Here is a 14,100-nt window from a genome sequence, read left to right as displayed (position 1 = left end):
TGAGAGAAAAATATTTTTTGAGAAACAAACCAAATCACCCATAAAACTAATTCGATAAAAGTATACACAATTAAATTACATAATATTTTTTATATATGAATCTATAATCTTATTCTTGTCATAATGGGATTTACCACAAAGGGTTGTGTGAACGGAGTGCACGTTAACAACAATTTTTTTTTTTTGTAGTTTTTTGTCTACATTTTGCAACTTTTTGTCATTTTTAACAATTTTTTAGTAGTTTTTTTTAATCTTTTTTGACAACCCTTTTAATAATTTTTTATCATTTTTATTATGTGAAACTTATATAAGAAAATCTTAACAAACACCACATGATACTTGTTAACATTTATCTACCATAAATATAAAAGGAAAGAATATCACATCATTATATTTCAAAATTAACTAATAATTTTCGGAAAAATCTAATAAGGGCTAGTTTTACTCTTTTTTTGGTTTTATTTTTTTTATTTTTTTATGGAATGACTAGTTTTAGTTGTTTGACCACTTACATGTAACACAAAACACAGTAAAAATAAGTCCATAGAGCCTTAAATTTGGCCCGTGGTTTCTGGCAGAGATCTATGAGAGTTTGACCTGCACAATCAATGGTACAGATCATTTGGGTCTTAAATATAAATTCCTCAAACCGTACTTACTACTTATCCCACAAATTCAAAGACCAAAATCTGTCACCGTACTGCACAGAAACTCATACTTCTTTAGGAAAGTACACTATTTTCATGTAACAGTGAACACACTTGTTTTTTTTTGGGGGTAACTTTTTTTTTTGAGAAACTTCTCTCAATTTTGTTGAGAGGTAAATAGACTTAACACACACAGAAAATGGAGACCGAATTTAATATCACACGACTCAATACACACAAAAGCCGGTAACTCTTATGGGGTAACTAATACTATATTTTCACACAGAGACTTTAATACGTCCACCTTATCTGATTACATGTAAAACACATACACACACTGACACTTCAAACGCACTTCTTTCATTTAATATATATTAAAAAAAAATTTGAACAAGAAAAATAGAGGCTGGGAAGTTTCTTGGAAAGTGCAGTGGCAAGACGGCAAAGACACAGTGGTCTTTAAACTGGTACATTTCGTTGGTTGTATCGTATCGTATATTTCAGTTCGTGCATTCACGAAGTAAAGTACACGGTTTTTGAAGTTATATACACAAATAGACAGAGAGAGAGAGAGAGAGAGAGAGAGAGAGGAGACAGAGAGAACAAGTTCTGGATCAGGGTGCTTGCTAGAGCCTAAAGATTTGCTTTTGGTTACTCTGGCTCTTATAAATTGGAGATTACGCTAATAGAAGTAGTAAAAGACTTCTATTTGTTGCAAAATTTCTTCTTTGTATGTGTTCAGTTCAGCCTATTGTTTTTCTCATCTTATTTTGTTTCTCTCTCTCTATCTTTGTATAATTTATCTGGGGTTTGTAGAAATTTATCTGGGGTGTGGAAAAGATTAAATTTTTGAAATTTGTTGTTGATTTTTTGATCTGCAGGTGATTCGGAATTTCAGATCAGAGGACCCTAATTGGCAAGGTTCTTTTTTTATTTTTATTTTTAAATTAAAGTTAGATGCAAGAGATTATGGTGTTAGTTTCTAGTGGGGTTTGTTGGTGTGTTTTAGTTTGAACGTGATTTTAAAGATTTTAGTTATATGGGATTTCTGTGTTGACATGAAGGATTATGGAAGTTATGGTTTCTTATTATTTTAAAATATATACATATATGTTGTATGATTTTGGAAATGGTATGTAGACCCCACTTGCCCAAAAAAAAAAATTTCAGGAGCGAAATTTTAGAACTTAGATACCTAATCAAGTTTAGTTTGGTGCAGATAGATGTAGTTCATAGAAAATGATTCTATAGATTAAGAGATATAGGATACATATAAAGGTTTTTTTTCCCCTTTCTTAATAAATAACTTGCTAATGTAATGGATTCTCAAAAAAAAAAAAACCTTGCTAATGTAATGGTTGCTTTTATGGTATCAGCCGCACTAAAGATTCTAGGACCTTGTTGCCTTGATGTTGAGGAAACTACATCTAGGCGATGCTTTCCCATGAATGTGGAAGAATTGTTGTGTTTTTAGTAGGAACAGATGGATTATAAGTTACAACCTGTCAGTGGCCGATCTCAGCTTGAAGTAAGTTTCAACCTTTGTTTCCATTTCTCTTTTTTGAGTGGTTCTTGATTCTCCCGTCTTTAATGCTATAACAACGTTCTCAATTTACATTGCATGCGTTCAGCTATGGTTATAGAAAAATTAAAGCATTAGTTTCTGGGCCAATTTGTGTATGGTAAGAAAATAATTTCATTTTGGGCATACAAAGCAACTTCTGGTACTGAGGTTTATGAATAAGGGATTTTTTTTTAATAAATTTTGTAATATATGTTTTTGGGATTAACAGATGGGGGCACTAAATGGAGAATCAGTACATGAATTGGATGATGAGAGTCCTTATAGCCTGGAAAAAGAAACTTGCAAGTTGCGTTCTCCCAAAATTGAACATGGATCGAGTTCTGGAAATTCGCAAGCTAGCATTAATGTAATGTTGAGGAATGTGTATAAGAGCATAAAGATTGTAGTTTTCTCAAATAAACTCAACTTGCTGATCCCTTTTGGGCCAATAGCAATTATTGTTAAGAAACTGAATGGTGGTCATGTGAGTTGTCCCTGCCTCGAATTGTTTGTATCATTTTTTAAATTTGTTGTTGTTCATTTTGTTGAGGTGGATTGCAGGCTTGGGTCTTCTTTCTAAGCTTATTGGGTATAACACCTTTGGCTGAGCGTTTAGGTTATGCTACAGAGTAAGGCTTTCAGTCTCTCTCCTTCTCTCTCCAAAGAATATGAATTATTAAGTAGCTAATGTGTTGATTTTCACTCTGATTTAGGCAGCTGGCTTTTTACACCGGACCTACAGGTAAAGTTTTTGTTGTATGTCAATTTAGTAGCTTTCTTAGTTTTTCTTTTTCTTCGGTCCTGTTTAGTTTATAACCTCAGAAATTCCACAATTTCTTTCTTGTTTTTATTGGATGTTGGTATGCTTTCATAGTCTTTCTTGCAAGTACCATATATATGTTTGTTCATTTATTTTCCCTCTCCCTTCCTGTTGATCTCATTGAGGTAATTAGACTTTTACCAAAAAAAAAAAAAACTTCTTGGCTAGTATGAGTTTGATTCAAAATGCATTCTTGATCAGGAGAAGAACTTGATTTCTTCTTTGTCAGCAACAATCTTGTTAAAAAGCTATTGTAAACATAGCTGTGAAGGGAACCTTTCTCTTTTGGGTTGTCTTTTTGCATTTTTAGTTGCCCTTTTATTAAGCATATTCATGGTCATGTGAATGATTGAAGGGGGTGGAAATTGTATTAGGCAAGGTTCACCAGTCAATACTTCATTGTCATATATTTTGTTGCTGCCTTATAAACTACATCAATGTAATACTCCCACATTGTTGTCCATGCATGTTCTTGAAACATTCAGATTTAGTATTATATGTTCCTGAAACGTTTGAATTTAGTATTATTAGAGATTCTATGGTCCAAGAGGCTCAAACTCATAGTAGGCTCAATTACCCACATACTTGTAGAGCAAGCTAAATAAACCTAGAGCTGGCTACTATATAAATCTTATATTGGGTTCATGTATATGTCAATATAGAAAAGATGTAGCCGCCAATGGCTTTCCACTATGGAAATAGGTTGTCAAGTTGAATCACGATAATTCTTGCATTGTGGGCATCACCATCTACCTTTGCCATGCCATGAACCCAAAGTTTCAAGCTCCTCCATTGCTTGGTCGGCCTCTTGGATCTGGTCTTCTGTGTGAACTTCAGTTCACAATCGAAACTTGTACCAGCCAGCTTGTGCCATTGTCCTCTGGACCAAGCAAGCCTCATCATCACTAGAACTCCACTGAAATCACCCATAGCTGCTGTTAACCAATGAGTAAAACAGATCTCCTCACCCATCACATCCTTGTCTGTCGCCTTTTGTGCTGTGCAGTGCCCTTGAGTAACATGGTGTTACTAGGCTTACTCGCATACCATTTTTAATGACTTGAGGAAAGCGTTAGCTATATCTGTGCTTACACCGCAAAGGGACTAGTCAAAGATACAATTTGAACTCCTTAAAATTACTTATAAACCCAAGATCTATCTAGTAAACACCAAATGTGGGACTCGACACAGGCTTGCACAACATACTCAAATAATATCAAATCAATCTAGGGCATCATACATACCATGATGGACCTAGGCTCACAATGTCCAACTTCATAAGTGGGCTTTTGAGCTTGTAAGCTTAGTCAACAACCATTCCAAAGAATGTGAGCAAATAACCTAGTTCGAAGCTCAAATATTGCTAGTTATTAACACAAACACGCCACATACCCCGACATCATTTAGGCCCATGTGACACTTGTCATTAGGATAGGAGACCACATGTGCTTTCACATGCTGACAACTCCTTGAATTGCGCCACGTATGTTGGATTCACTAACTTGTGTAGGACAACTACATCAACACAAGCAGTGACATACTCCTATGCAAGTTGCCATGCAATCTTACCGCATCATCTTGTCTCATGCAAGCTAACACACTTGCATGTACGTCACACATTACATGTGCCAGAATATCAGATCACCCTGTTACTATGATCACTATTGAGCCTCTTAAGGGTACATATCGAACAACCACTGGTGATGTGGTCCATGCTCCACAACTAAAGTCATTCTAGCTGTTGGTATGCCAACGCTTTTTTCAGCCACTAGTAATGCTTCCATCTGTCATCGCATTTTCTGGCAACTGGTGTTAGCCATGATCACTGACTGTTGTAGTCTACTGCCTTTGATATTTTCCTGCTGCATTCTAACATCGTCACATTTTATATTCGAGATGTTACATTCCAAACTCAAACTTCCTCTTTGAGTTTTAGGGGTAGTGTTAGAGAGATACAAACCCTACATTAGGTCCCCATTGTAACATGTACTCAATATAGAAAAGATGTAGTTGCCATGTGCTTTCCAATGTAGACATAGTCTATAAGGCCGAACCACGTTAATTCTTGCTTTTGCCCTTTATTTTTTCTCCTCTTTTTGTTACTCAATTTCCCACAACAATTCTAACAAGTGTCATGTGCAATGTCTATTTTCATCTTTAGGTTAGTAATTAGTATTCTAGCTGCATTTTTTTTAATGTCATGAATTTGAACCTGCAGTTGGAGGCCTTTTGAATGCTACTTTTGGTAATGCAACGGAACTTATTATATCAATCTATGCACTGAAAAGCGGAATGGTGCGTGTTGTTCAGTTGTCATTATTGGGCTCAATTCTATCAAACATGTTGCTGGTGCTAGGATGTGCATTCTTTTGTGGTGGGCTTGTTTGCCATAAGGAACAGCGGTTTACAAAGGTGGATGTATTAGGAGCTTTTTTGGGGGTTTTATTTATTTCTTTCTTATTTGTCTTGTATCTTTCATGCTAAAGCATAAGTGATATGCAGGAAACTGCTGTTGTGAACTCTGGATTGCTGTTGATGGCAGTCATGGGCCTACTTTTTCCAGCTGTTCTTCATTATACACACACTGAAGTTCATTCTGGGCAGTCAGAGTTGGCTCTTTCAAGATTTAGCAGTTGCATCATGCTTATTGCATATGCTGCATACCTCTTTTTCCAGCTAAAGTCTCATAGGAATCTCTATGATCCTCTTAATGAGGTTGGTTATGACTTTTTTAACATCCCCCCTCCTTCCAAAAAATCCAGAAAAAATGTGTGTAAAATTTAGTATCATGTGTTCTTTATTGTATTTTTTTAAAAAAAATAACTTTCTTATAATTTTGCTAGAATTTATTGTTTCTTAGGCTGTGTTTGGTTGCCGTAAAACGTTTTCCGGAAAATACATATTTTCTGGAAATGCTAATTTCTAGAAAAGGAAAATATTTCTGTGTGTTTGGTTGCATTTCAAAAAATTTTCCGGAAAATATTTTCTAGTGTTTGGAAAAGAAGAAAGGAAAACACAAATCCAGACACAAGCCACAACCCAGAAAACACAAATCCAGAAAACCTGATCGCGTTCGCGAGATCGCGATCTCGCCGGCGCGATCTCGCGAAGGCGAGATCGCGATCAACGTCGCGATCTCGCCTTCGCGAGATCGCGGTCGACGCTTCGCGAGATCGCGCCGTCGATCGCGATCTCGATCCGGCGCGATCTTGCGAAGGCGAGATCGCGATCGACGGCGCGATCTCGCGAACGACGCTTCGCGAGATCGCGCCGTCGATCGCGATCTCAATCCGACGCGATCTCGCGAAGGCGAGATCGCGATCGACGCTTCGCAAGATCGCGATCGACGGCGCGATCTCGCAAAGCGTCGATCGCCGTCGTCGGACTGGTCTTATCCTCTCGCGCGCGTGGACTGGAGCTCGGACTGGAGATCGGCGCGGACTGGAGCTCGGACTGGTCTTCTCCTCTCGCGCGCGCGCGCTCTCTCTCTCTCTCTCTCTTTTTCCGGAAATCCTTTGAAGTGAAAATGAAGGCAGAAATTCATTTCCGTGGTCAAACTGAAAATTTCGGTCAACAGGAAATCATTTTCCGGAAAATAATGTTTTCCGTGACAGCCAAACGCATGCATTTTCCGGAAATTGATTTCTGAAATTGGTTTGAAGCCGATTCAAACGCAGCCTTACTACCAAACCAAGGATGGAGCCAAAAGAAGGGTTATTACCCTCTGTACTTCTTAACTAGTTTGATCCCACTGACCTAGCCAAAAAAGTAAAAGCATGCCCACCTTATAGAAACAGTCCCTGACTGGAAGAAAAGGGGGGAAAAAAAAATATCCACGCACCCAGGGATGGAGCTAGGACTTGGAGTTAAGGGGGGCTATTTTATTGTTAGCTACTTGCAGTAGCTTCGGCTTTTGGCTCTACTGCGTAGCCGGAAAAAGTTTTCTTTTATTATTATTTTTATGTGTGTGTAGAGCGTGTCTTTTATTGGTAAGGAAAAAATTATTTTGTTTAAAGTTTTTTAAAGGGTTAAGTTGTTTGTTTTTGGTGAAATTGGTTGATTAGTCTCTTTTTTTTTTTTTTTTTTTTTTTTTTTTTTTTTTTTTTTAAGATTTTAGATCTAATTTTTTTTTTTTTTTTTTTTTATGGCCTTTAAAAGGAGGAAAATATTAAATTTACAAACTTTTTTACAAATTGTTGTTGTGATTAGTGGTTATTAGTAAGTAAAAAAGTGATGTAAATGGTAGACTCAGATGCAAACCAGTAAGAATTTACTACCTCAATAGTCTATAAAAATGTTTGTAGTTGTAGCATTTCTCTTATAATGATCAATAAGGGGGACAAAATGTAATTTTATTGAACGAAGTTGCTAAAATTAGTACCTAAATATATAGTTATATAGTTATATTATTTTAAAAAAAAATTAGGTGGGGCCATTGCCCCCCCTAGCCCATGAATGTCTCCGTCCATGCACGCACCAAACCGCATCACTCTTTTACTCATTTCACCATTCCTAAATAGCTCTTGTACTGGAAGAAGATCCATGTTGGGTTGTAACTCAAACAGTGAATACTAGAAGATAAGTGCAGGCCTAGTACTCTGTAACTGTTATATTTCAGTTGAAATGAAATTCATGAGTTTCCTATAAATAAAAAAAATATTAAAAAGTAGCTCTTGTCCCACGTTTTGACCCACTTCATTTTTCAGGGCAATTCAATTAGTGGGTTCCATATTTAACACAATAATAAACCCTGGATTTTAGTTTTTTGAAGAATTGAGAAAGAAATGTTGAATTTTACATATTTTTTAAAAGCTATCAAGGTGGTGAGACATGTATACTACACTTTTTTTTTTTTTTGAATAATTTGGTAATCGGGGGTGAGGGGATTTGAACCTTAATCTAATGGACTAAGTAACTTGTTACCTTCTATGTAGCTCAGTACACTTTTCAATGCTACATATATTTAACTTTTTGACCTATTGAGTCTTTACAAGGCGCCTTCTTTATATGGTGTATCCTATATTTTCATTGTCATGTTTGTTGGGAGCACTTCTTTTAGCTTGGATTGTTCAATTATTTAATTTATGGTGTGATATGTGGTATGAACATAGGATGGGAGTCCAATTGAAGAGGGCTTGAATGACGATGAAAGTGCTGAGATCTCAAAATGGGAATCAATAATTTGGCTTTTCATTATGACTACATGGATCTCGATCCTATCTGAATATTTAGTTCATGCAATAGAGGTAATATTTTCTTATTAATGTTCCTTTCTCCTTGAAAATTTAATATTTTAGTTCTTCAAGGATAAATCTTTTTTTTTTTTTTTTTTTTTTTTGGGCTTAAATGTCTTTGAAGGATGTTACTAAAGGATGTATATAATTTTCATTTCCCCATTTTATTTTACTTATATGAGCTGTTGCAATTCAATACTCTAAAGGCTAATAACATAATACTTTGTTTGGTCATGGTTATATGTTCATATCAAATGCTGTTTTGGTATATGGTCACTTTTCTATCATGTTTTTGGACATTGAATGATCATAAGTGACATGGGGCAGATTTTCCAAATCTCTCTGTGCTTAGGGTGTGAAAGTTGGGGTTTTAGAAATATGGAATATTGCTTAGGCTTGTAATTTATTTGTGACTTGGAAAAAGGATAGGATTGAATGGAATAGAAGGGCTGCAATAGAGAACAAGCAGGTTGCAAGATTTCTTGGGCAGCAACAAATAATTGAACTTAAAAGGCTTGTTTGATGGGTTACATTGTGAGTATTTGGTAGAGAAAGTATGTGGGTTTTACTATTTTAGGATTTTGACGTGTAAGTCGAATGTATTCATTTGGGGTTATGAAGAATGAAAAGCAAGAAGTTTGTTGCTCTAGGGGCTGTGTGAACAGAAACTTGAACAGTAATAGCAGATTGAGAACATTTTAGGTATACAGCTTCAATAATGCAAATCAGTCGGTTCCATTGATCAAGTTTGAATTGTTGAAATACAATGAAGCATTTTATATAGACTGATCAAGTTTGACTGTGACTCCTAGGAGATATGTAATCTAAAGGCTAAGAAAACCCTATAAAACTCTCATATTACAACTACAAACTCTTGAATAATCTTGAATGAATCTGATTAAGAACATAACCCCACAAATAAATTTATGTGCAGCAATCATGTGAAATTCTGGATCTGTTTCTGTGCATAAAAATGCCCATAATTCATAAACTAAAGAATATATTCAAACACTGTTTAACCCAAATCAGTTGTAGAGTATACAGGACTTGGTCCTTCTTTTTTCTCATTAATAAAAATATTTACTTTACTGATTAAAAAAAAAAAAAAACCAAATTAGTCATAATTGCAGACTAAAAAGGAAGAAGAAGAGAGAGATCATTCTAGGCACACATTTCTTCAACAATGCAAGTTAGTTGTAATTCCATTGATCATGTTTAAATTGTCTAAACACAATGAAGCATTTTTCTATAGACTGATTGACTCTTATTTAACCTAGTAGGACTGTGACTTCTAGGATTGATTTGTAAGCTAGTGGCTAAGAAAACCCAATAGAACAATCCTAATACTGTTACAAACTCCAGAAGAATCTAGATCAAATGCGATTAAGAAAATAACCCTAAAAGTAAAACTATTTGCAGGAATCTTGTGAAATTCCAGATATTTTTATGTGCAAAAAATTGCCTTTAATTCATAAACTAATGAATATATTCACTTCAAAGAACACAACTTGACTCTTATCTAATGACTGGCAATAAGTCTGGCAAAGGAGCAGGTGTGCATTAGGTTGAAAGCTCATGTTAAACCTTGGTGAATGGGCAAAACCCTCACAAGTGTTTCACCAATCCAAGGACCATTTTTCTATCCTCCCCTCCCCTCCCCCCCCCCCCCCCCCCCCCCACCCCCCTCTTTCTCTCTCTCTTTCCCTGCTTTTCATTTACTATGCTGCTTCTTCTCTTTGATATTGGTGATTGTACTCACTTGACATGGTTGTTCAGATTACAAAGTGTTGGGATTTCCATAGTTTCTATGAGAAAGATTACCATTTTGCTATTGTAATTGAATGATTTATGAACATTCTGATTGGTTTGGTTGTTTTGCAGGGAACATCTATTGCATGGAATTTGCCACTTGCGTTTATTAGTGTTATTTTGCTCCCAATTGTGGGGAATGCTGCAGAGCATGCAAGTGCTATTATGTTTGCCATGAAAGACAAGCTTGTAAGCTTTCTGACATTCATTTCTAACATTTTATTTTTTATTTTTTAGAATTTAGTTTTAATAATTGAGTTTCTTCACAGGACATTTCATTAGGAGTGGCAATAGGATCATCAACGCAGATATCTATGTTTGGGGTAAGCATTAACCAGATGGATTCCTTCTGAAGCTATTTTATATTTGTACTTCCAAAATATAAGAGTTTGTTGACTTGAGTGATGTTTCATATTTTTACTTTTGAATCTGAATTTGCATTTAAACCAATATTTTAAGCACTGAAATAGAAAATTGTTTCAATCTTAAATATATCTTGTAGCCTTTATGTTCTTCATGAGTCACTAGATGTATTCTTTTTTAGGGATCGAGTATCTGACAAGTTCATAGGAACAAGAAAATGATAATTCTTGTTCTTCAGTTGCTTTGAAGTTCCACTAAAATATCTCTTTCATCGCTAAAAGTATATTAGTAAATGGTGCATGATCTTCCCCTCCCTGGTCCTCTTTCCTCCAAGAAAAAAATGAATATAACAGAGGTCTCAATCTCTATCAAGACCAGCCATCTTCTAGAATTTGGGAATTTAGGCTTATTCAGCCTTTAGTTTTTCAACTCATTGGCTGTCCCAGCAAATGGATAAACTATTTAATTGGAAAAGAGAGCTGGTGATTATTATAATTACTATCATGAGTAATTTCTTCTATCTGAGCAGCTTTTGTTGCCACCTTTATTGGCTTGAAACTTGTACACTTTCGATGATATGCTCCTATTCAGACATATTTACATGAATTTGATTTGTGTGATCTTTGTTGCCTGTGATGTGATGTTTATTGTGGCTCAAACAAGAAAGCCTTTAGACAAATTTAAACAATGTCCAAAAAAAAGAAAAATAAAAGAGAAATTAATTTAGAGAAAATAAGGAAAAGAACATCTTGTATGATTCATTTTGTCTTTGGAAGGGTCATTCATACTAGGTTATTCTTTTTGTACTGATGATTATTCTGCTTAGTATAAATTTATTGAAGGTTTTCTTTTTTGGTGTCAATATCTGCTAAAATCATTATTCTATTGCTGCAGATTCCTTTTTCTGTAGTTGTTGGTTGGATGATGGGGCAACGTATGGACTTAGACTTTCGGCTTTTCGAGACAGCAACGCTTTTCATAACTGTCTTAGTCGTAGCCTTCATGCTGCAGGTTTGTAATTTGGTGACTAGAAAAAAAAAACCTATAGTTTGGTCAAATGATTTTAAGGGAAGGAAGCATTTTAAATAATGTTTGCAATGGTACGCTCTTGTATAAGCTGAATATCTCTTTTATTAAAGAGAATATGACTTTTTGGTGTCCAATTTTTAAATGGTCCAAAATACCCTCACATTAATCACTCACAGTAAATTAAAAATACTTTGAATAATAGGGTCAATTAAGGAAAATAACATATGTCAAACACAATTTTTTAGGCCACATTTAAAATTTAGAACACAATACAAACTAAATTATAACTAGAAGAAGTAGTAACCATAGTAACTTCCCAGACTCCACTTTTTGCACTAACTACTATTTATAACTATCTATGCTTTTCTGATAAAAAAATAAATGCATGTGCTTATAAGCTATAATTACTTGTACTTTAGTGTTAAAAAAAAAGCATTTGAACACAGGCAAGGCTCCTGTGAAGAGGCTAGTAAGCATTTTAAATAAGTTCCAAATACTTTCTGAGTTTTCTTGTTTGCTCAATTGTTTTTTAAATAAGTTTTGTGCTAATAATTTCTCTCTTAATTATTGTGGATTCCATTTTCATGATTGTTATTAATCTTTTTGTAATTTAGTACACAAATTCTTATGTGTTCCAAATGTTTTGTTTGCAGGAAGGAACTTCTAATTATTTTAAAGGTCTTATGCTTATTCTTTGCTATCTGATAGTTGCTGCAAGTTTTTTTGTACATGAAGATCCTTCTCAAGGAGGTCAGTTCTACATTAAAGCTTTAAGCTTTTCATGCTTAATTTTCATCATTTTATGAATACATATATTAGAAACTATAACTGATGTATGTGTTTCTGCAGATGACAACCAACCAAAAACATAGTCAAAGGAGCTATTGATTCAAGAGATCGATCACCAAAGCTTTGGTTCATTCTAATGTATATATTTTGAATTTTCAACCGTTACATTTTTCCAACCTCCTGCTTGTGCTTGTCAGTGAATGACTTGACCGGTATCTTGACGTTCTCTTCCTCAGCTACTTCTTAGATGTCAAATGTTCACTTGGATCTGCAAGAGAGAAGTGTATTATAGAAAATTGAGATATTTTTTTCTTCTTTTAAAATAACTTGTACCTTTCCATTTTGATATTAAGGGGCATGCATCCAACAAAATTGATTGTTTATGTTGTACACATCATTTGAAGGTATAAAGTCATCATCGTATGGATTTTGGAACATAAGGAAACCATCAGGACTGGTGGTTTTATTTATTACCTTTAAAAAAAAAATCTTTGTAATGTTAGGGTTTTATTTATTTATTTATTTATTTTAATAAATCTTATCCAATCATGTCTGCCATATGTTGTAATGGCCCCACTTAAGATGCTTATGTGTAGTAATTTTTACATGAATTACATTTGCAGCATGGTAGCTGTTTGTAGCTAGGTGGATTAGTATGTGAATTGGATTCCTCTTGTATCTTTATTTTTGAGATGCTTGATGACAAAGAAGAAGAAGATATGTTGTACTTTTTTTTTTGATAAAAATATTAGGTTTTATTGAATTCAAAGTTGTATTACATCTAGCATAGTCTGTTATCATATTTGGGGAGGAGATTAATGCTTACTCTCCACGGGAAGCTCTTAAACTTCAGGCAGTATTTAGAAAGTACCCAGTATGAATCAACAAGAGAAATACGGATTCATCATTCCAAGCAAATAATCTTATGGATAATGGTTCATCGTTGCTTCAATATATGTATCTTACTAGTTATAGGTTTGTGCGTTGCATGGTTTTATGAAAAAACTTATAAAATAAATGTATAAATAATTATATATTTTAATAGATTTAATAAAGATAACATAAAAAAATTATCAAGTGTAAATAATTATCTCACTAAAATAAGGGGTAAGATTTCTTCCTAAAACTAAATTAAATTGATAATACCAAAATTGAATTTTAAATTGATAATTATTTAAAAAAACGTACTAAACAATTGATAAATCTAAAATTAATATAATTTTGATAATATTATAAATTAAAATTAAAGTTGATAATTCAAGAATACACGTGTAGAACCTATTGATAATTTGATGTAACATAAAAATCAAATAAAAAAATTGTTAAAATTAATCTATTAATTCTAATAATATTTAATCATTAATTCTAAGACCCTAACCCTAAGCATATAAATTATATCAAAACTAAGAAAATTAGTTTAAACAAAAGGCAACCAATACACAAAACCTAATCAATTTGATAAAAACAAAATACAAAAACAAAGAAGGAGCCTTTAGAAACTTGACAATGTTTTCGAATATTTTGAATTCATTAATTAAAATTACATGAAGACAAAAAACCAATAATAACACTAAAGAAAATAAACAAAATGAAAATAATAATAATAATAAATTAAAAAAAAAAAAAAGAGAGAAAGAGAATGTGGTTGATAGCTATAAGGAATTTATATATATATATTAAATTTCATCAACTTAAAAATTATAAAATTAATGGAGATATATATTGTTTTTTGGGATAGATAGAGATTATCAAATTATTAGAGATATATACTATTTCTTGGGATAGATTTATATTAATCACCTCTTAAAGAATTTGGTTGTGCTTATCCCTTAATAATCAAGTTTT

General features: G+C 33.8%; 1 protein-coding gene across 6 annotated transcripts; it reads left to right on the top strand.

Annotated features, from left to right (window-relative positions):
* The first annotated feature begins 1,030 nt into the window (after positions 1–1,030).
* LOC115955526 (vacuolar cation/proton exchanger 3-like) lies at positions 1,031–12,787 on the top strand. Of its 6 annotated transcripts, XM_031073662.1 has the most exons (15): positions 1,031–1,377; positions 1,529–1,568; positions 2,024–2,175; positions 2,279–2,329; positions 2,441–2,695; positions 2,773–2,840; positions 2,925–2,953; positions 5,250–5,443; positions 5,534–5,746; positions 8,143–8,277; positions 10,147–10,263; positions 10,344–10,397; positions 11,332–11,448; positions 12,120–12,216; positions 12,316–12,787. In XM_031073662.1, the coding sequence occupies exons 4-15, from the start codon at positions 2,327–2,329 to the stop codon at positions 12,336–12,338; spliced, it is 1,305 nt and encodes a 434-aa protein (XP_030929522.1). In that variant the 5' UTR covers positions 1,031–1,377; positions 1,529–1,568; positions 2,024–2,175; positions 2,279–2,326; the 3' UTR covers positions 12,339–12,787. The 6 variants fall into 6 exon arrangements, with proteins under 6 accessions (XP_030929522.1, XP_030929523.1, XP_030929520.1 ...); XM_031073660.1 differs by lacking the exon at positions 2,279–2,329 and having other exon boundaries at positions 1,032–1,377; positions 1,529–1,563; XM_031073659.1 differs by lacking the exon at positions 2,279–2,329 and having other exon boundaries at positions 1,032–1,377.
* Positions 12,788–14,100: the final 1,313 nt, after the last annotated feature.

The sequence above is a fragment of the Quercus lobata genome, chromosome 8 (assembly GCF_001633185.2).
Source record: "Quercus lobata isolate SW786 chromosome 8, ValleyOak3.0 Primary Assembly, whole genome shotgun sequence".
NCBI lineage: Eukaryota > Viridiplantae > Streptophyta > Magnoliopsida > Fagales > Fagaceae > Quercus > Quercus lobata.
Note: the sequence above shows the minus strand (reverse complement) of the source record. Positions and strands in the feature narration are given on the sequence as shown.

What these genes read in the sequence shown, in the direction of transcription:
- LOC115955526 (XM_031073660.1), top strand. Translation starts at nt 2,131, where the DNA reads ATGGATTATAAGTTACAACCTGTCAGTGGCCGATCTCAGCTTGAA. An exon ending in GTGGCCGATCTCAGCTTGAA is followed by an intron (nt 2,176 to 2,440) that starts GTAAGTTTCAAC and finishes TGGGATTAACAG; the next exon opens with ATGGGGGCACTAAATGGAGA. An exon ending in TCGTAGCCTTCATGCTGCAG is followed by an intron (nt 11,449 to 12,119) that starts GTTTGTAATTTG and finishes TTTTGTTTGCAG; the next exon opens with GAAGGAACTTCTAATTATTT.